At 42.0% G+C, this 23016-nt stretch overlaps 1 protein-coding gene across 1 annotated transcript in view; it reads right to left on the bottom strand.

Moving 5' to 3' along the window:
• Positions 1 to 14750: 14750 nt before the first annotated feature.
• The window catches only part of ZCCHC24 (zinc finger CCHC-type containing 24), a 176967-nt gene continuing 168701 nt past the window's right edge, over positions 14751 to 23016 (bottom strand). The window contains exon 4 of the mRNA XM_075934759.1: positions 14751 to 22391. Within this exon, the coding sequence (XP_075790874.1) occupies positions 22278 to 22391 (114 nt within the window). The 3' untranslated portion in view covers positions 14751 to 22277. The remainder of the gene's footprint in view (positions 22392 to 23016) is intronic.

Below are 23016 nucleotides of genomic sequence, written 5' to 3' on the forward strand. Positions count from 1 at the left end.
TGTCCAACTCCCACCTTTTTTCCTGATGATGCTTGTATTTACAAGTAGGTGCCATCCCCCCTGCAAAAAATTGTACGAACCCCTTTTTCACTGCAGAGGGTTACTTCCATTTCTGTGACATGAAAGAACAAGAAGAAGAAGAAAGGGCTGTTACATAAAATGACTGGAATCTCGTGGTAAGATTCTCTTTCACAGTCCTCTTTGTTTAATCTTGGCTTCCAGATCCCTCCCTGGTATCTCTTCTTGTTTCTGTTCTTGTTTGATTCTGTTGTGATGGGGTTTCTCCTCTCACAAGCCCCAACTTTTCGCTGTTCTGCCGCAGACTAAGGCCACACCAAAACTAGGGATGCAACTGTTGCATAGCCGTGAGGCTGTAGCTACGATGCTGCAACGGTGGCGTAGCAGGAGCTGACAGCAATGAAAGATAGTTTTCTGTCACTGTAGAAACTCTACCTCCCGTGTGATAGATCGTAGCTAGGTTGACAGAAACATTCTTCCACTGACCTAAGCCTCATCTGTAGTGTGGGTTGGGGCAGCAGAGATACACTAGCGATGGGGGATTTTCAAAGGTTTTGAAGGGAGTTGACATACAATCGAGGGTTGGGCACCTAGTTCTAGGCTCCTTTGAAAATTCCAACTGAAAGCCAGGAGCATGGCTGAGCGCACATCGAATGGTAGACACATTCAAGGTTGAGATTTTGAAGGCATCCCCACACATGGATACTTTCTGAGAGCAAGCATTTTTTTCATTAGTTTTATCTTTAGTTCATATTTTCCAAGCCCAAATACCATGGTGATGGGTGCTCTATAAATATTTGCAGTAAGAAAAACAATACAGAGAGGTTAGAGAACACATGTCTGCTGTCAGATATTCTGCAGTGAAAACGATCAGTGCCATTTTACTGGCTGATTATCTCAAAGCAGCACAACTGCCCAGACTCTTGTCTCCGATGGCTGTTATTAAGGTCAACAGGAAATCCATCCTGTCCAGAAGAATTATTAGGTTTCATTGCTCCTGGAGATGTGCAAAGATGTTAATATTTTTTTGGAACACAAGTAGCCTGCCAACGACTAAGTCTCTGTTCTGATCTCATCCCTTAGCTCTGGGAACTAGGTGGCAGCTGCAGAACTGACGTCAACATTTGGTCCAGGGGGTTATTTATGAAGCAACTCTCCCTCAAACCCCCAGGTTATAGAGTTTATAAATACATTGTTGCATAACCAACCAGCAGGCAAAATTATTATAACTGCTAGAAATGGATCCCAGGTGCAATTAGCCTACAGTTGTTGCCTTTCAGAAGTCAGCATTTATCAATCCTTTCTGAAGAATAGTGTGATAACAGAATTTTCCCTTGTAGCTTGCACAAGAAACAACAAGAACTCAATGCAACAGTTGCTAAGACACAGAGGAAAAGGTCCCTCATTTACATCATAAGGTATATGACTAAAAGTAGTAAGACCAGGAGGAACACAACTGGGAGAACCTAAGGCCTCGTCTATACTTACCTGGAAGGTTAAATTAAGATACGCAATTCCAGCAACGTTAATTACGTAGATGGAGACAACATATCGTAATTTAAGTTTCTGCATGGTCTCCACAGCAGGATGTCAATGAAAGCAAACATTCCCATCAGTTTCCCTTACTCCTCATGAAGAGCAGGAGTACCTGTGCTAACAGGGGCGCCCTCTGAGTTTGATTTAGCAGGTCTTTACTAGACCCACTAAATTGAACTCCAGAAGATCAACTGGGGAAACGTCAATCTTCCCTGTGGTAAAGACATTGCCTTAATCTCACGTAAATGCAGTAAGCCTGATCCTTTTCCATGGATGCTATTTTCATGCCACCAGCTGCAATTGCATAACTATCTGTCAATAAGAAGGAGGGAATTGCCCTCCATGGGCTTGATTTGTCATTGTGTCCTTGTGTTATGCTTAAAAGAAGCACATGGGTCCTTTTTTCAGGGAGATAAGGCAACATGCCGCATTTATTGATAATATAACAAAGTAGCATATGCATTTACACACACACACCCTTATACACACACACATGTCCCACTGATGGAATAGTTGCCAGTCTGTTGCTCAACCCATTGGCCAGATAGGTCAAGTATGAGGGGAAGCTGGGTTCTTGTCAGTCCGGACTGATGCTCCATGGTCTTAGCAGGATAGGACCCTGAAGAACCATACATGACACCCCATCCTTTATAGGATGTTCCTTTCATGCAAGTCTATGCATTTTGCCTGGTCAGGTCTTAATCAGTCACTCAGAATCATAATCAATCTTCCTATGACATATGCTTATTGGGAAGAAGTTGTTCTCACAGTCATTTGATATCCACATGCTGACAGCCCTTGGGGTGGTGTCTTTCCAGTGAAAGTTGTTATCGGTTCCCTATCAAGGGGTGCGTGCCACTAACTTCAGGGTTCGTCAATCTGCCCTGGTAGTCTGCATCTTCAGTGTGCTTTCACTTAGTTGATCATTATTTTGTGCTTCTGAGTCTCCGGCCCTTCCTCTGACCATTTGGGCATTCAGTGTCCTTCACACTTATCTCTCCTAAAACATTCTCTCTGGGTATGTCTACACTACGCCGCTAGTTCGAACTAGCAGGGGTAATGTAGTCATCCGCAGTTGCAAATGAAGCCCGGGATTTGAATTTCCACGAGGAGTACAGCTAGTTCAGATTAGAAGCCTAATCTGAACTAGCTAGTCCGTGCCGCGTGTAGCCGCGCGGCACGGGGTTCGAACTAGCCGGCATTTAAAAATGGCGCCGGCCGGCTTCATGCAAATGAAGCCTGGGAAATTCAAATCCCGGGCTTCATTTGCAACTGCAGATGACTACATTACCCCCGCTAGTTCGAACTAGCGGGGTAGTGTAGACATACCCTCTCGCATTCACACAAACAATACATTTACAGAAGTGCAGCATGGGACAAAAGGGTACTTCTAGTCCCTTTAACAAAGTTACAAACTCTTTCAATATTAAACGTCTTTCTATCTATTACAAGGCCTTACCTAATATTAACATCACTATGTATTGCAATATTCCATCCCGCCACTTTAACATGCTAACGTCAAACTGAGCTGGATCTAAGTTAACAAAGCTGCCTGGCCTGTCTGAGGCCTATAGCTTGTATTTAAGTTTAATCCAAACCTTTTGCTATATCATACATTCATTATAACTCACTGACTTATTAGTTACAAAATTCCAGGGCTACACTTGTTCCTTTATGATGGCTATCCTGAAGGGGCAGCTGAAGCATCTTCCTGATTTAGAGGAAGTACTTGCTGGACATTAAATTGGTGGAATTAGCCCTATGCTATCCCAGAAGCAAGGGAAGCCTGTGCTTGCTCCATAATAACCCAGAAGAGCCAGGGCAATCAGGCATAGTCAAAGCAGTCCTGAAGGCTTCTCTGGCCTGCAGCAGTAGTTGAACTGCATTAAAAAGGTCCCAAATTTCCTCCTCCCCACTATAGGCAGAGAGCACTTTTGGACCATCTACAACTCTTCCCAACTGGACCCCTCTCACCAGAGTATGGAAAAGAGGAAGGGTTAGAAAATTTGCATGCTGACTCTCTCTATGGTAAATCCAGTTGGTCACTCGTCCTGAAGTGCTAGATCTCCCCTACTATGAGCAGGACATGCAATAGCAGAGCAGCGTCTGAGCCCTAAGCACTCCTCCAGGAAATTGTTCCAGGCTCTTAAATAAAAATCTAACCCTTGCTTCAAACCTCAAGCTCAACAGGAAACTCTGGCAAGCCAAATACAAGAACATGGTAAGTAAATGTACCTGTCAGGACTGCACTTGGTTTTTAGAAAACAACCATGACCAGGTGGTCTGGCAAAAATCTCCTGGAGAAACAGCCCTACTGTGCTGATATAGCCTTGAGCAGGTAATAACACAGTGTTGGAGCTGTCAGGGTAGTTGAGTTCCCCCCCCCAAAAAAAAGGCTTGTGGAGGTAACTGGTACTGGCCCCCGAAAGCAAATATTTTCAAGGCACATTGTTAGCATTGTAACCTAATACGCAGTGTAATGAATCATAAAGGGTGAAGAATGCAGTGTTGCAATGGTCAGTTCCAAGTAATGATGAAAATGTTCCCAAACCATCTTTCATACCGACATGTGAAAACCTTAAATAGCTTGGTTGCAAGCTAAACTGTTTGGAAAGCTCTGCAGAGCTTAGGTAAAGCAGGGGATAAAGTGGATGTGAAATAGCAGGGACCAGCCAGAGGCTCAATTCTTGTCTCACTTACAGTAGCTTATTCCTTAACTTCAGTGACGGCCAGCAGTCATTCCCAAGCTTCTGAATCCAAGCCAAGTTGGTTACGGGAGGGAGTGTTCCAGATGTTGTGACACGTCTCCAATTCCTATCCCACCTGAAGGTTCTCCAAACAACTTACCACCAGGTGGGAAACTGCTGTAGTGGACAGACACGCCCAAGAAGTTCAGGTTTGACTAGTCAGTACAAACGTCTATGGAATTGGACCCCTTTCTAAACCATAGAACTTTACAGATGACTGACTACCGGGATGAAGCAGAAGGTCTCATCTTGCAGATCATTTACTGATGTATAGAGCTCTGATTAAACCTGTGTCTAGATGGGTCTTTTCTAAGGGGAGCCCCCCATTATCTGACTTACTCTGGTGTTGTATTCCTGTAGCAAGTACCTAATAATATCAATACATTGGGATAGTACCACAATTCTATGTGGCAACATGCAGCTTTTCTCCATTGAGCCAGCTTTCAAATGACATCATCTCAAGCACCAGCACTGAAATTAGGTCTAGAGTTCCCTTAACGTGGGCAGGCTGCTGGTCAGTTGTTCTTTAATCTATCTATTTGATTGTCAGAATTGATTTCTATTTGTTCAGTGGGAAAATCTGGGATTCATCAGAAGGAAGGAGCTTGTCTGTTATTTATAGCACATGTGGAACATGCTACACCAGACTCATTGAATGCCCAACCTCCATTGCTCCTGCCTTATTCTTTTTGCACTGGTTCGTTCTCCTTCTTCTTCCCTTTTCCTATTCGTGTATGTGTTCTCCTATATGATTGCTGTTATGTCAGTGTGGTACTGTCTGGTTGCGTGTTGTCTAGTGTTGCACTTCGACTAGTTGTAGAATTGCATCAGTCTTCTGGAGATCCCATAAAGCGTGCAGGATACAAGCTGTAAGTCTATCTTTTTGCACTTTTCAGTGTCTGTTTCTTTAGGAAATCAATAACACTTTGATCGCAGACAAAAAGAAGTGCTGTAGGTGATTCAACAGGTGGCATTCTTCTTTGTCCTGTACCAATGACCAGCATCTTCCAGTTATTAGGTATGGAAGCTGATTTAAAGGCTAGGTTACAAAGCACAGTTAATAGGTCTGCAATTTCACATTTGAGTGAATGCCCTATGTTGTGTCCTGTGGGAAAAGAGAAGCTCCTAAAGTTCTCTCAAGTTCTCTCAAGACTTAACCCAACCCTCCTTGTACGCCACTACACTCCTGGGCAATGAAGGGGGAATGAGAACACAGATGAGGGGAGTTAAGTGAGCAAATAATTTTAATCTTAACCCAACTTAACCATGGGGGGGGAGGGGAGAGAAGGTGAGCGTTACTTCCTAAGAAAACAAAAATACCTTTCATAGGCTAAATTGCATGTTTATACCCATTGCTGTAAAATTAAAATACCAGCTGCATTCTCTCCACTTACAAAATGATCTCAGGTGACAAATATCTCCTGTTTCATCAGGTTTGCAATATTTAGTAAGTTGTTCAACATCTTACCAGAAAAACTTGGCAGGCTCTAAAGAGGGAGACACAGTTTATGGATCACATTACATTCTTTAAACATTTAAAAATTTTATTTCACATGAATAGTCCTTGAGGGGACAAAACCACACATACCTTGGATGGAACTTCATCGTTTATAAATCTTGATTTGAACGTCTACTTCTCCTGCAGTTATGCAAAATGCTAAAGCAAAAGCATACAGACTTTACATGTAGGAAGGAAAGTGGTGGAGCATGAAAAGTTCAAGTTCTCTCTTCATTCAGTGTATTTGACAAAGGCCTCCAGATTTAACTCCTTGCATCTGAACACTTCCCATCTGGCTCTTCCTTTCATAGGAATGAGATGAGCAGAAAGTAGGAAAGAGGAATGGTTTTAAATGGTTTCTTAATCCAGCCTTTGTAATATCAGGCATGTATGGTTTTTCACGCTTGCATGTACATATTTGCTTGTACAAAAGAGGGATAGGTGTGGGAGAGACCGATTTCATTACGATCCCTACTGCAGACTGAAGACTTGTTTACACCCACAGTTCCAGCAGCTTAACTAAAGGCATGATTTAAGCTCAGGTGATTGACTGCAGATATGTGAGTGAATGTAAAGTCTCAGGTTTTTAGCATTGAAAGGGAGGGATCTGACTCCTTTCCCTCCAACAACTTCGCATTAATTAGGTACAGAGCAAAACTGAATGGTCTCATGCTATACCACCAAGGAAGGAGAGTTGGTTCACTTAACCCAACCATCCTTGTACGCCACTAACGAGCTTCCTGGACAATGAAGGGGAATGAGAATACAGATGAGGGGAGTTAAGGCTGAGAGAACTTTAGGAGCTCCTCTCTGCCCAGAAGGCACAACATAGGGCCTGTGTTCAGGTTTACCTCAGGCACTGGTCCCTTGAAGCCTGTTACCCACACTGGATGCTGGCTATGACAATGTTTGAGTGTCTCTTATTTTTTAAGATGTACCATCTCATCCTTCTTAACCTCATCTGTCAGGTCACCAGCATGTGGTGAGAAAAGCTAAAACTCCACGACACTTTCTGTGGAGGGCAAAAATCCTTCCTGAGTCTAAAAGGCAAGCCTGGAAACCCATCCATGTAGAGAGGGCAGCTTTCTGCTGTGGTATTCCCAGCAATGTTTGAACACCCAGGAAAGGGGGTTTCAGAGAGCCGGTTAGCTCCCATACACTCTCTGAATTGGCCATTGACTGGCTAGAAGACACAGAGCGAAAGAGAGAGAGAGATTTTTTGTTAGTCTCTAATGTGCCGCAAGACTTTTGAGAAGAAATAGAGCTTTCCCCAACCTTCGTGTGCAAATAAACATGGGAAAGGGAGGGATGGTCAGAGAGGTGCTCCACCTAGGAAGGAACAATCAGTTTCACATATACAGAATGGGAAGCGACTGTCTAGGAAGGAGTATGGCAGAAAGGGATCTAGGGGTCATAGTGGACCACAAGCTGAATATGAGTCAGCAGTGTGATGCTGTTGCAAAAAAAGCAAACTTGATTCTGGGATGCATTAACAGGAGTGTTGTGAGCAAGACACAAGAAGTCATTCTTCCACTCGACTCTGCGCTAGTTAGGCCTCAGTTGGAATAGTGTGTCCAGTTCTGAGCACCACATTTCAAGAAGGATGTTGAGAAATTGGAGAGGGTCCAGAGAAGAACAACAAGAATGATTAAAGGTCTAGAGAACATGACCTATGAGGGAAGGCTGAAGGAATTGGGTTTGTTTAGTTTAGAAAAGAGAAGATTGAGGGGGGACATGATAGCAGTTTTCAGGTATCTAAAAGGGTGTCATGAGGAGGAGGGAGAAAACTTGTTCATCTTGGCCCCTGAGGACATAACAAGAAGCAATGGGCTTAAACTGCAGCAAGGGAGGTTTTGGTTGGACATTAAGAAAAAGTTCCTAACTGTCAGGGTGGTCAAACACTGGAATAAATTGCCCAGGGAGGTTGTGGAATCTCTATCTCTGGAGATATTTAAGAGTAGGTTAGGTAAATGTCTATCAGGGATGGTCTAGTCAGTATTTGGTCCTACCTTGAGGGCAAGGGGCTGGACTCGATGACCTCTCGAGGTCCCTTCCAGACCTAGTATTCTATGAATGCATTCACTTTCCCTGTATCAGGACTCCAACGGCTAGTTTAGCTTCTCCCCGAGCCAGCATGCTCATTCACCCTTTCCATGTTGGAGGGGCAATGAGATAACCTAGTGCCCCAGGCTGTGTAGACGCTCTTTTCTCAATGTGAACCTCACTTGCATTGATTAAGCTTCAATCATGTTTCAAATAAGGTCTTGTGCTGATTTTTAAACCATAACGTTAGTTCAACCAGTGTAATTATTTCTAGAGTCTAGACTACAGCTACTTTAATTAATTATTTGCTCACTGACCGAAATTAATACTTTTAAAACAGTAATCTGGATATGCCATCCAAATTTGATGAAGTACGAAAATGTTGGTGAAATAGCTAGATGAACATTTAATAACGTGAATTAAAACCATCTGCAGATTCTAACTCAGGGGTAGGTTGCAAATGGCCCACAGGCTGGACAACAGCTTCCCGCAGCTCCCATTGGCCAGGAATGGCAAACCATGGCCAACAGGAGCTGTGAGGGCTCTACCTGCAGACACTTATGTAAATAAAGCATCTTGCAGCTCACCAGGGGCTAACCCTGGTGAACTGTGTTCAGCCTGCAGGCCACTTATTGCCCATTGTTGTTCTAACTAAACACCTTTATTGTGTGACCTTAGTTTTAGAGGGACGACTTAGTGGTGCCCCTAATTATATTCTCAGGTACTTAACTCTCATTGATTACATCTACACTACACTAAAACCTGTGGCTGGCCCACACTGACTTGGATCTGCGCTGTGGGGAAAACAAGTGTAGTATAAATATGTGGCCTGGGGTTCTGGAACCTGGCGAAGAAGGGTGGGTGAGTCTCACATCCCAGGCTCCAGCCTGAGTCCAAACATCTACATTGCAATTTTTAATCTCACCGCCGAAGCCCTGTGAGCCTGAATCAGTTGACCTGGCCTCTGAGACTTGATGCCGTTATTTATTTTATTGCAATGTAGATGGATCCTGCGAGACTCCCCTAACTCTGTGCCTTGGTTTCCTCATCTGTAAGGATGTTACAAGTCTGGGACATGCCCGATTTTTACACTGATTTAATTAAATCTGCAAGGAAAACTGGCTTAATTGAAGTGATGCAACACGCTAGTGTGCATGAAACGATAGTGAAAGAAAAGAGGTATATAACACTGTTCTGTTGGTATTTTTGCCTTTGCATTTGATTCACAGATTAAATCAGTGATCACCGAGCAGTCAATCGGGATCTGCTGGTAGATCTTGGAGCCTATGACAGGGGATCCTGACTGGTTTGGCCAAGAGGTTATCAAGCGCCAGCCCTTCAGCTGCTCTCTCCCCATTGCTGCGTATCTCTTTTGCCTTGGAGCCGCCCACCGGGAGCTTCCTGCTTACTGGGCAGGGCAGGGGAAGAGAAGAGGGGCGCTGATATCAAGGTGCCCCCTCTCCCATCCTGTATCCTATCTCCACAGAGCAGGGCAGTGGTCACAACAGGACTTGGGATGGAGTTTGCTGGCTGCTTTTGGTGAGGAGTGAGCCTGCCTTAGCCCCACTGCACCACCACCCTGAGGTAAGCAATGCCAAATCGGAGCCCACATCCAGAAACCCTCCCCAGTCATGAATCCCCTCCTGCACTCCAAGCCCCTGCCCTATCCTAGCACCCCTACATCCGAACACCCACCCAGGGCCTGCACCTAGAACCCCTCCGACACCCCAACTGCCTGCCCCAAGCTCAGCTCAGAGGCCCTCTCACACTCCAGATCCCTTAATCCAAGACCAGAGCCTGCACCCCAGCCCCCTGCCCCAGCCTGGTAAAAACAAGGGAGGATGGGGGAGGGAAGGAGGGTGGAGTGAGCAGGGGCGAAGTCTCAGAGAAGGGGTACAAAGGAGGCAGGACAAGGGTATTTGGGTTTGAGGTAGATCTTGGATTGCACTTAAATTCAAAAAGTGATCTCCTGCTTAAAAAGGTTGGAGACCACTGGATTAAACTAAGTTAATTAACTACAGTTGTTGTTAAATCTGCAAAAAGGCCTAAGTTAAACAAAGCAGCTGCGTCTACACTGGCATGATTTTCCGGAAATGATTTTAATGGAAAAGTTTTCCGTTAAAAGCATTTTCGGAACAGAGCGTCTAGATTGGCACGGACGCTTTTCCGCAAAAGCACTTTTTGCAGAAAAGCGTCCGTGCCATTCTAGATGCGCTTTTCTGCAAACAAGCCCCGATGGCCATTTTCGCAATCGGGGCTTTTTTGTGGAAAACACATGTGAGTTGTCTACACTGGCCCTTTTGTGCAAAAGCTTTGCACAAAAGGGACTTTTGCCCGAACGGGAGCAGAATAGTATTTCCGCAAGAAGCACTGATTTCTTACAGTAGGAAGTCGGTGCTTTTGCAGAAATTCAAGCGGGCAGTGTAGACAGCTGGCAAGTTTTTCCAGAAAAGCGGCTGATTTTCTGGAAAAACTGGCCAGTCTAGACACAGCCAGCATGTGTAGATCCCAGACCCAATAAATGTGGAAAACATTACCTACTCAAGTCTGTATCCATGCAGGAAAATGCCCATGAGTTTTTAGATGCAGTCTGAGTTTATTCCTTTTACAAAAATAGTTACACTAAATCGTCCTTTAAAACATCTTCCTTTGGCCTATTATTTCCTATGATGAAAATTTTATAGCTGACCAAGACTGTTCTTTGTTGCTCATAGTTATTGCAGAAAGTCAAGCTTCTGAGCAATAATCCCTAATTATATCAGTCTCCCCCAAACTTTTCCCCTTAAGCTATTAGGTTTGCTCTTGTGGGGGTTTGTTTTGTTTTGTGTGGCATGTATATATGAATGAGTGGGATATAAATGAAATATGAAAAATAGTTGTCTTTGTTCTTACTCCAGAATTTTTTTTCCCTCTAAGGAAAGCAGCCAAGTACAAGTAGGCAAATTAAACACACACCTGTGGATATTGCTCACAACGTCTGGAAGGTTTAAATGCAATAAATTAGCAACAGGGAATGTTAAGGAAGATAAAAAACTGCACAAGAGCATGTATGGAGCTCTGACTTCTAATCCAGGGTTTTGGGGCTGGCATTGATTATCTAGGCTGTGCAGAGCTTTGGAAGATTTCCCCCCAAAATAAGAAGGGCAGATATATGCATTTCCCCCCACTTCGATAGCAGTACATTTGATGTGAACTTCACAAGAAGCCACCTCCAGCTATTTGGTCTGCTGCTAATATTTCAAAGTTTTGATTCAAACGACTATGCCAAGTTCAGAAGTGTACTCATATATTCCCCCACAGCAATAAGCCAAATTCAGACACGGTGGTAGTTATGTCCAACTCTTCTGAAGTCATCTGAGTTGCACTTGCTTATGTTACATTTGGATTTTGCCAATTAAGTTTGCAACACTGGATTGGACACCTATGAAAGCCGGCTAATATTAGAGTGCTGGTGCTTGCCACTTTAGGTCGGGCCAGAAATAACACTAGGGAACAGTTCCTGGTGAGGGATCTGCCCTTTCTGATTCCAGCTGAGATGCAAAACAAAAATGCCGCGTCAAAATGAAATATAGTTGGAGAATGGGTGCAAGCCACACTTTTGAAAACCTCTAAAAAGTCTTGGCTCTGGTTTTCTTTGATTCTTAGGATGGGCTTTTTATACTCACTTTCAGCTCACCCATTCTTACAAGAAGTCATATGGTTTTAACAAAATCTGGATGAAACGATGATGGTTTAGTCTACAGGACATGGGCAGGCAACTACATCTAAGTTTTCCAGAGTAGGGTCCTTATGGATGAGCGAGCAATTGCAATCATTTTCAGTCCGTGCTTACTGAATTACTGCATTGGTTGTCAGCCGGGCCGGCTTTAGGTTGATTCACCCGATTCCCCTGAATCGGGCCCCATGCCTAAGAGGGCCCCTCGCCCTAAAGCTAGAAGTGTGCTGGCATGCAGGTCACACTGTGGGAGGGGGGCGTTGGCCCTGGAGGAGGAGTGCAGTGGCTTCTCTGTGCCGCGGGAGGGGGAGTTGACCCCAGGTTTGGCGGGAAGGCGGGACTCTGCCCTGTAGGATTTAAAGGGGTTGTGAGTCTTTTTGTGTGTGCGGTTTTTTTTTTTTTTTTTTGCTCAACAAAAATAATCCTGGCTGCTGGGTCCCCGTCGAAACTTTTGTATGTGGTGTGTTTGTTTGGTTTTTTTTGCTCAACAAAAAATCCCGGCTGCCGGGGCTCTGTTGAAACTGTTTGAATTGGGCCCCGCACTTCCTAAAGCCAGCCCTGTTTATCAGCATGGGTCACAGAGCAGAAAGAGAGGGAATGAGCAAGTCTATGGCTGTCCCCAGGTTCAGTTTGGGTTTGTAATATGTCTGGACTGTGTTTAAACACTTAAGATGGTCAATCATCTTTTGTTTCTAACAGAGAAGCAATGAATATCTGTCTGGCAGTGCAACTGGGGGAGTTCCTACATCCATGAATGTGATTGCTGAAACTTACATTTTATCTAGTAAAAGACAGAACTTAGTACTGATTGAAGGTTTTCCCATTGCATTACATCACCAACCACAACCTCTTTTAGATTTTATGACATGTTGATGGGGATTTTTTTTTTTTTTTTTTAGGATCTGTCCTTTCCAACAAGCTGTGCCACACATCAAAACCTTTATTAGCCTCAAATATATCTTAATGAGTGATGATAATTGTGTTCATTTTCAACAAGTAAAACACGGGGGCAGGGCCAATTGTGAGTCTGATATCTGAGATTATTAATGTGCTGGGCCAAAAAAAGAAATCTCTTTCTATTCACCCAGAACTGTATACTGAGAAACAATTGAACTGGACAGGGTATTATTTTTTCAGTATTGCAAGTTACTTGTTTGTTATATTTATATGTTTTTATGTGATACTTTTTAGAAATACAAGTTTATGGATTGCTGCTAGGAATCCACACAACGTAATCTAAACATTATCATTATATCTCTCTTCCTCTAGCTTTGCTTTTTAGTCCAAGTGGAGAAGCTGAGTTACTGACATTCTAGGTTCTGAGGTTCACTTTCCTGTCTCTCACCTTTGCTTTGCCTTCCCCGTATCTAGGGACAGTGATAAAAGGGAGACTCCTTCCTTGTTGAGTTACTGGATGTACAATGGAATGTTGTAGGTAAAAATAATTTTAGATGGCTTGTATGTGTTTGCTACACACAGGGATGCACAAGCTTTGTCTTTTTGGACAGGAGTGTTAGGCATAATTCATACATTTTGTACTTCACCCTGTAGTGAAGTAAAACAAACAATAGTAATTAGAGTGAAAAATTATTAAAACGTGCTCATTCTGTGGTTTTGTAGCCCAGCCACCTTCTGGGTGTGGTGTACTGTCCCAACTAGTGGCACCGAAACCAGAAGTCCCAGGTTTGATTATGCACACAGACGACAGGGTTGAATGGACGTTTTTGAGCTTTTGATTTCTGAGCACTAAAACTGCATTTAAGAAAAAACAAAGTGCTTTGCTAACAAATATGACGAGGCTTCAATGTTGTTTTATACAGGCAGTCCCCGAGTTACGCGGATCCGACTTATGTCGGATCCACACTTACGAACGGGGCTTTTCTCGCCCCCGAACTCGCGGGCGGCAGGACCACCCAGAAGCACAGTGGTCCCGCCACCGCATCCTCCGGGGCGAGAAAAGCTGCTCCGGGTGTCCCTGGTCTGCTGGGGGGGTCCTCAGCAGACCAGGGACACCCGGAGCAAAGCCGCAGAGGCGGCGGGGTCCCGCGCCTCCAAGGCTTTGCTCCGGAACAAAGCCGCAGAGGCGCGGGACCCCGCCGCCTCTGCTGCTTTGCTCCGGGTGTCCCTGGTCTGCTCGGGGTGTCCCTGGTCTGCTGGGAGAGGTCCCCAGCAGACCAGGGACCCCTCCAAGCAGACCAGGGACACCCCGAGCAGACCAGGGACACCCAGAGCAAAGCCGCAGAGGCAGGAGCTGGTGTGTATGAAGAGCTGACTTTTAAGTTGGCTCCCCATGTGCATCGGTGCCCAGAGAGCCAGCTGCTCCTCCCCCACACTGCTGCGGCTGAGGGAAGAGAGGGGGTGGCCCTGCGTGAAACCGTGAAGTTAACCAATGAACCCAGGTTTGTACTAGTGTTTGGTGTATTAAATACAGGCCGTCATTTCTGTAATGAAGAACATAATCCGAGGGCTTTTAAGAAAAGCACTAGAGACAATGACATTGGTGATACAGCGCATGACCACCTGATGTGCTGCCTTAACTCCATCCCCAGCAGAGAAGACTCACTCAGAAGAGAAACCCCACTAAATGACAATGGGTACGTCTACACTGCATGCTTACTCCGAAATAACTTATTTCGAATTAGCACATCTACACTGCAGGGAAGCTTCAAAATTAGTCCAAGGCAGGCTTCCCAAATGTAAACATGCTGTGTCGAGTTAGAGCCCCAGGAGGCACCGGGGAGGAATAACTTAGAAAGGCCCTGGTGAGGGGCTATTTTGAAATAGCAGCAGTGGAGTGTCTACACACACCTTATTTCGAAATAGCGGTTTCGGAATAGGCATTATTCCACGTAGAATGAGGTTTACAGATTTTGGAATAAGCCATCGGATATTTCGAAATTATTTCAAAATAACGGAATGGCAGTGTAGACGCTCACATTGTTGTTTCAAAATAACGCTAGTTATCTCAAAATAACGGTGCAGTGTAGACGCACCCAGTGTGACCAAACTTAGCAGACGGCTAAAGAACTGAACTGGTGTGGTGATCCTGCTCTTTCTAAGGTCTGGGTTGTTGGTACAAGCTTCTACTCCAACTGCCAGACAGCTCCCGGTCTGTGCATTATTACCATGAAATCAACACGTCATGTTAAAACCCTGAAACGAACAACTCTCAACAAAAACACACAACTCACTGTGTTGTTGCACTATTTTAATACAGCATTAAAATGCTATGATACTAGAGAAAAGCTGTCTACTATCCAGCTAATAAGGCACATGTCGGAATGCCATTTTATGGACAATCCATAACAGAGGCTTTACAGTCTTTTCAGCAACACAGTCACTGGTTGAGTGAGTTGTCATCTTGGTTGCTGAGATAGGACTGGTCCCTCTGAGGCCTATGTCCATAGGTTTTTGTTTTTAAGCTGTACACATTTATTAATAGTTACAGAAAAGGAAATCGTACAAACTGGCAACTAAAATGGGCAAGGTCAATGGGCACAACTGGTTAAAAACAAACAAATGTCATAATAATTAAGCTAATTTTTAAAGCTGCAGAAATTAATAAGATACGGTTTTAGCGCTAATATACAATGTAGTGACTGCTGCACTAAATAACCTTTTAAAGGAAACAAAAGTCCAGTACAGGGTTAGGCAAACCTTCCATTTAAACATGGTTTAAAAACAAAATCCATTACATAATCAAAGCTACATGAAATGTAAAGTGTAAAAATGCTTCAAATACGTGCACATGCATATTCTATCACACTATGAATTCTAATTAAAATAGACACAAATCCCTACAACAATTTATCTTGATCCTTTTCCATTATGTCCTTTGATTGATAATATTGCTTTAGCCAGAATTGCATAGCAGCTCTCACAGTTTATTGTCTCCAAACTGTCATGAATGTCAGTTTGTCAAATGATGCCCCCACACCTACCCTCGCATTATGAAAACAAAATCCCTACAATACAAAAATTGAATATTTGTGTTCCAGAATTTCTGAAAGCTGAATCATTACTGTGCTTTCAGCATTTACCGTGTCACTCACAAGGTCATAAAGTGATAGTATAATATCATCCAATCCTTACGTATACATCTAGTTATAGCTTTTCCTAAAGCGGCAATACTTCTCAAAATACACATATAAATAAACTGCATAAGCACATTAATAGACGTCTATGCACTTGAATAATACATTGGTTACTTAATACTGATATTTTCATCCTAGGAAAACAAAAACAATATGGCTTAAAGAATTGCAAGGGTTTTGTCAGAATTATGTACCAACTTTCATATAATATTCTATGTAGACAATATTTCCTTCTTAATGTAGTTCTGTTGCATACTTTATACAAACAAAAGCATTGTAAAAAAAACAAAAATGTAAATTACTTCCATAAATATTTTCTTGAGGATATACCCTTAGTTTTGCAAAATACTTAAGAAAACTCTTACCTCTGTTAGTATTCTAGTTGAGAGGAAGGCCCTTTTGAAAGCTTCCAAGTTGTGAAAACACTTTTTTAAAAAACCCCAAAAACAAACAATACTATTTTTCTTTTTAAAAAAGGCCCTCAAATATATACAAAAAGTTACTGCGAAGAGTTTCCAGATAAGATAACTCAGTATTACAAGAAATATTTGTAACCATTCAAAAATTTTAACATCTAAAAAGGTTTCCAAAATACACACATAGTATTAAAACAAAACAAAAACTGAAACGAACTCCGTCAAGTATAACTCAAGATAAATACACATCTGCAAGTAAAACTGTAAAATACTTCATACGGGGGTAAACATTAATATCAATGAACTACACCTAGTAACTGCACACGATTGTCCCTTTGAAATTCATCCTAAGAATGCAAACCATCATCCATCTCTCTAAAATCTCTACCAGCCTCTGAACGCTTAAGCAATATAGCAACATTAATGGACAGCAGTGCTTTTTGTGGATGTAAAACTGATATGCACTGGTATCAGGAGCAGAGTGATGTCTTAAAGAATGACATTGTGAAGGGCTAAATTCCATCAAACTTCTATTTATGTTGGCAATATCAAGTGAGAAACACATGTTGAGTCAGTGTATGTTAACAATGCTTGCATGTTGATAAATTATTGCATGCTGTGCATGACTAGCACTTAGAGTATGCACTGGACACACATACAACTGCAATCTATAGAGAAACCATCTATTTATTCTAATACTTTCAAATGGTCTTAATTTTCATCTACAGTTTTAAGTAGTTTGATTTTTGGAATAATGGCAACAGCTTCAAGAGTCTGCAATTCATGGCTAGTCTAAATCCCTTGTTGTACAAAAAGGTAAAATCTAGAGGATCCTTCTATAAATGGTTTCCTCAGAGATACATAACTTCACATTATAGTTTACAGACTAGGTCCCATATAATGGGGAACTTTAAAATACACTTATCTGTAGAAATAATATTTATCTTTTGTGTATTTATTTGCAAGTAAAAAGCAATTTTGAGACACCAAGGCCTTGAATTTTGTTCATGCGGCATCATAATGTATTTTATGCCAGCAGCAGTAGAAACTGGGTAACATGGGGCCAAGATTTAAATTATGGGGGAGATGTATCCTCAGGTGGTGCAAACTGATGTAGCTCTTTCAACTTCAGTAGAGTCACAGTGATTAACATGAACTGGGGACCTGTCCTATATATTTATTTCAAATAACTGTTTTTTTTCCTGAGCAATAGTAATCCAGAAGATAGGTTCTGATTTCCTGAAGGAAGGAAGAATTATGATTTACATAGGCAAATGAATGCTAAAAATCTCCAGAGGACACAAGGAAAAGGGTGTGGTGCACAGTTCAGTTCACAGATAGATACCAATCTAATATTCGTAATTAACTTTCCCACATGTCAGGTCAAATCCTACTCTCCCGTGTGCAGCTATCCACACAATCAGTGAAGCCACTTGTGTGTATTCTTTCAGGTAGTATTGGACCTTTAATTTGTACTGAATTAAAAATGTTTTCACTGAGACTTGCTTTTAATTTAAAAAAAAAAGGGCTAAAATACATTCAGGGAACACCAGTTGATGAGTTAAAAAAATAGAGCTGATCAAAGTAAAAATGGTAGAAATTTTTCATGAAAATCTGAGGGGAAAAACTGATCCTATATTTTTTGGGTCCAAATCAGAAATGTTGATGAAAATGTTCAATTTTGGAAACTTTCAGTTGGTTCTATAGATGATCAAAAGTGGGATGAATTTTTACCAAAAGAGAGAGAGCAAAAATCATTTTCTTTTGGTCAAAATTATTTTTTTTATAAAAAAATTGTAAATCTGAAATTCAGAAAATGTCAACCTTTACTAAAAACTATGCCTTTACTAAAGACTAACAACTCTGAGCTACTATAGGTTAACAGTGAAATATGTTCCAATATTGACCTTTACATCCATATACAATAAGGATACTTACCAATAAAGATAAATACCAAGAGCTTAATATTCCACTCCTACAAATAATCACATTGGAAGGGGGCAGGAGTACACTTGAAACTTGGTGTTTGGTCATGTGGGTCCGTCCCCCCCACCCGTGCCCCAGGTCTACCTCTTGGAGTGATGGGTTTTTTGGCCAGGCACTTGAGTGTAGTCTGGATATCCCAAAACATTCAGAGAGGTGAATGCCAGATTTCATCTCTGTGAATGCAGGTACAGTAAGCTTTATGAGCTGGCATCCTCCGGCCCTCTGGTATTTCATGCTATTCACTCTTCCTCTTCGCTCCGTGGACTGCACTTTATGTCTTGCTGTGTTGATACAAATGGGAAGCAGACACAGAATAAATTCTGCATGAAGCAACATCTACTCCTACCAGACTCAGAGAGGAGCAGGACTCTTTCTGCCCCCTCATCCTGGCTTATATACTTGTGGCACCCCCAGCAGGTGAAGTAATTTTTATGGACTCCGGAGAGAGGGGAGGAGGCCAGGCATATTGCTTCCTGCTTTGCCAATAGTCTTAGCTCCTTTACTTCCTGCTTTTGGGCCCTTCTTCTCCAGCATAAGTGGAAAGGAGGATCTCAATTCAACCCTTGATTATTTCAAATGTGCTTACCAAGTATTAATTAAAGATGCACTAACTAGGCCACCAGAAACACTACGGCTATGTCTACACTGGCAGCTTCTTGCGCAAGAACTCTTTTGCGGAAGAGTTCTTGTGCAAAAACTCTTCCACAAGAGCTCGTCTACACTGCCATGTGCTTTTGTGCAAGAGCATCATTGGCAGTGTAGACGCTCTCTTGCACAAGAAAGCTCTCATGGCCATTTTAACCATGGGGGCTTCTTGTGCAAGAAATTCATGTTGCCTGTCCCTCTTCTAGAAGAGCTCTTGCACAAGAGGGCTTATTCCTCATGGGGAGAGGAATAACTCTTCTGGAAGAAGCCCTGTTTTACAACGCTGTACTGTAAATTTACTTCTGGAAGAACGCTCATGCAGTGTAGACAGCTGGCAAGCTTTTGCAGAAGAACGGCTGTTCTTGTGCAAGAAGCTGCCAGTGTAGATGTAGCCCACGTTTGGTGGGTTTCATCCTACATCTTATTTGGGTACATTATGCAAGATTAAATGGTAACTGCTTAAACATCACAGGTGGACCACTTGTGGGGGAAGGAGATCCTATTAGTCATCAAAGGGATGTACTGCATAGGTTAGCTTGCTTGCATAGTCCTTGCCTGGTTTCTACCAGCAACACTCATTCTTTCCTTTCAAGAACATTCAAGTCACTAACTAAAATGGATTTGGGTGGGGAGGGGAAATGCCAAAGCCACGAAAAGATAATGGGAATTGGATCAGGACCCCGGATCCAAATGCAGTTGATTTGTGTCTTCAGTTAATGTGTTGACATGTCTAACATGTAGGATAATATGATGACATGAGTGTTTAACTTCCAGTAAGTATGTTGTAAAAAATGGTTATTCTATACATATGCAAATGATAGTTGTATGAAAGCCACATAAGATGTATATTTGGGAACCTTAGTTTAAAACATACCCTAGAAATCTGTAAACAAAAAACATAAAGCAATATTGAATGTGGACAAATAATATTTAAAATGGAGCTAATGTAAAAAAAGCAGCGCTTTTGTGTAGTAATGTCCTTCAGTTGATCTATGTTAAGAACCTGCAGTTTTTTAAATTACAGCCTGTGATGACAGCTACAAATGGATGTTCACCAACAGTGTTCCCTCTTTTAGTGGTTGCCACAAATTTGAAATTATTTTGAAACTGAGGGGCAGGGTAATAGTTTTATGAAGAAAACAGCTTTTCTCTTAGCTTTTTGTGGTGCGGTTTCCTAGCTTTTCCTGTCGCTGTAGGCTGTGTCAAAGAAATTGCTGCTACTGTACCATTAAGTGCTCAAGGGAAAAAATTATAGCTAGTGTATTGGGTGGCCATCTTGCAATCTTTCCCTTTATATTGCTCACACTTCAAACAATAGATCAAAATTAATACGGAGGCCAAATTTTAAAAACTGACCTCTAACCTGGCATGCACAATTTTTCTTATTTCATGGGCAAATTAAGAAGCTTTGTTTAGAAAAATCAGTCCCTAAATATATTTTTCAGCCTTCAATGAAAAATGCACTTGGAAATACTAAATATCCCACTTGACCGAGGCAGTCAAAATCTGTGATTAGTGTTAAATTTCAGTAATTTTTTTTTGTTTTCAGTATGTTTGCAGTTATGGTACTGCTAACTGGGCAAAACTAGTTTCAAAATGTTTAACTTAATATTGTATTGTAATTAGCAGTTTTCATCCAACAATGTCAAAATGCCTTTAGACATTAAATAAACCTCACAACACCCTTGTGAGGTAGGTATGTTAAATATTATCACCCTTTTTTTGCACACGGGGAAACTAAGGCTCAGAGAATTGCCAATGTCAAGCAGCAGGCCACTGGCAGAACCCAGTACAGAATTCGTGTCTTGTCTCCTATAACACTATTTTAATGAGCAGACCTCCATAAATTGTGAAGCCTGTCGGAGGTGTGTTTGTGTGTGAAGTTTCTAAATACATAATTTCTGCCCTAACAACACTTTGCCCTGTTCACAGACAGTCATGGAAATGGTAAAAATTTCACTCTGGATCAACTTTGTGAAGATCTTCACACTTCTCAAGGGACTGCTTGTTACAAGTTTTTAATTTGCTTCCCAGGATTCTGACGGGTTGTACTGGTAACACCTCAGCCTACCTTGGCATGAGATAACGCTGCATTGGATATGTCAAATTTAACTTTGAAATGGCTTTAACTTGCTATGCGTGTTTAGAATTTAAAACATCCTCACTACATTGCAGTCACACACGCATTCCATTTCCTAATGAAAGATTCATGAAAATAAAAAAGGGTTAATATCTTTTTCAATGTCCTCCTGTGGTTTTCTAGAGCAGTGGATGATACACACACGTCTTATTAATTTTGTCCTTTTGCCAATGTACTCTTAAAAATACATATAAAACCAGGATACTCTCTTGAAGTACTTTCATTTCACAACATTCCCAAATCTCTGATAATAGAGTTTTCTTTCTAACAGGATCCTCCAACGCAAAGTTCCTTCTACCTAAAATAGGACAACCATATACAATTACTACATTTCCTCTAACTTATATAGATGTTTTAGAAAGACAGAGAAGAGGGAAGGTTACGTTCTTCATGCCCCATATAACCCCTGTGGCTACATATGTATATACTTCTTATATTACTAACAAATTTGCACAGTAGAAAACAGGAGTTAAAATATTTCCAGAAAGTGGCTTACAAACTAGTATAAATATAAAGTCTGGCTACTCTCTCAATTAAGGCTTGGGGACAAATTTAATCATTCTCATTCCCCATTATTCACAGTAAATTTAGTGTGCTTGTGGCCTAATGAATAGCAACTACACATAAAGGGCCCATTTAAAAGAAATTATATGACAAGAGAAGGATATCAGTCAATCACAGCCTGAAGAAAGCAAATGCTATTCTTCCCATCAGATGCTGCAATCCTTACTGATAATCTGTCCAGTTGTTATTCTCCTTTTCCATACAAAAACCACTCCCTCAAACAATTATACACTTGGTTTTACCCTCGCTGAGTCCACCTATGCCCAACCCAAATTACACTGCGTCATGGAAGTCCAAGAAAGCAGCAGCGCCAAACTTTCTAATCTTCCAAAGCAAGGGAAACAATGTTTCCCTTTGATAATGCTGGGGTTTGTTGAATCTTCCTTTGTCTTGTCCTATAACAGGAATAATGTTCATGGGGTAAGTGAGGACTCCCAATTAGTAGCCTTGCAGGGTAGCTAACTCCTGCAAAAAGCCATTCATAATGTTTACTCCCAGTGAACATGATACCTTCCCTAACAAACAGCACTTTTCTTCATTTCACTTGGCCATGATATAGGAACTGTGTAAACAATCAAGAGAAACCACAAGAGCGGTTCCATTGTGAACACTATCAGTAACACTGTTTGATAGATATATAGATAGCTATATAAAACACACCGTAGTCCTATAAATATATCTTGCACGTATACACATACACAGGAAAAGTGTTACATTCTATTAATGGTAAGGCATATTATTAGTTTAAAGATAGGCAAAATTGGCAATCTGTTTTAGTTTTTTATTTCTTCTCATGGGTTCCGTGTTGCTGTTGACTGCGTGCTGCCAGAGGGTCTCGCGGGAGGATGGGGACGGAAGAGGCTACCCTGGAAGGTTTATTGCACACGGCGGCAGTAGTAGCCCAAAACTTTGCACTTCTCACACAGATGCTGAGGATGCTCCTTACTCTGATCTGAAACATCCAGGCCATCTGGCTTCTCCAGGGGTCTCTGCAGGGAGGAAAGGGAACAGAGTATGCTCCAGTAAATGTCACTGACAATTGATCTTTACTAGGCCTACAACTCTCCCACTTTTCAGGTTATTTTGCCAGGCTTCCTCCCAGTGCAGCTAATGGCGCTATACATCTTTCTTGAGAAGCCAAAAGATGTTCCCAGCCACCTGGCTCTGCAGTGCTGGGAACTGGCTACATGGCTTGAATGCCATTCCCTTTCCCACAAACCTTTATTTTAGCTATAGTGCTAAAAAGATTGAATTTATAACCTCACACCATAAACCAGCCTCATTTATTGACTTGATGCCAGTGCCCCAGGCATGCTGGGGTGGGGAGGGTAACACCATTAGCATTCAATGCTAATACCAACAAGTAATCTTGCCAATGTTTGGTTATGAAACAAGTGACGGAGGTTTGCCTGACACATACTTCCATACTTGGAGAGTCGGAATTTCATAAGCACAGCAGCTGCAAAATGGGGGAAGAAAACGGCTCAACTAGTAACATGGTTAAGTATTTGTAATAACAGCTGAATAAAATACAGGGACAGGAAATCAGTAAAACTCCTTCGATTTAAGAGATCTTGTACTTTACATTTCCGTGACACCTAAAAGCTTTCACCT

The sequence above is a fragment of the Pelodiscus sinensis genome, chromosome 8, assembly GCF_049634645.1.
Source record: "Pelodiscus sinensis isolate JC-2024 chromosome 8, ASM4963464v1, whole genome shotgun sequence".
Lineage (NCBI taxonomy): Eukaryota > Metazoa > Chordata > Testudines > Trionychidae > Pelodiscus > Pelodiscus sinensis.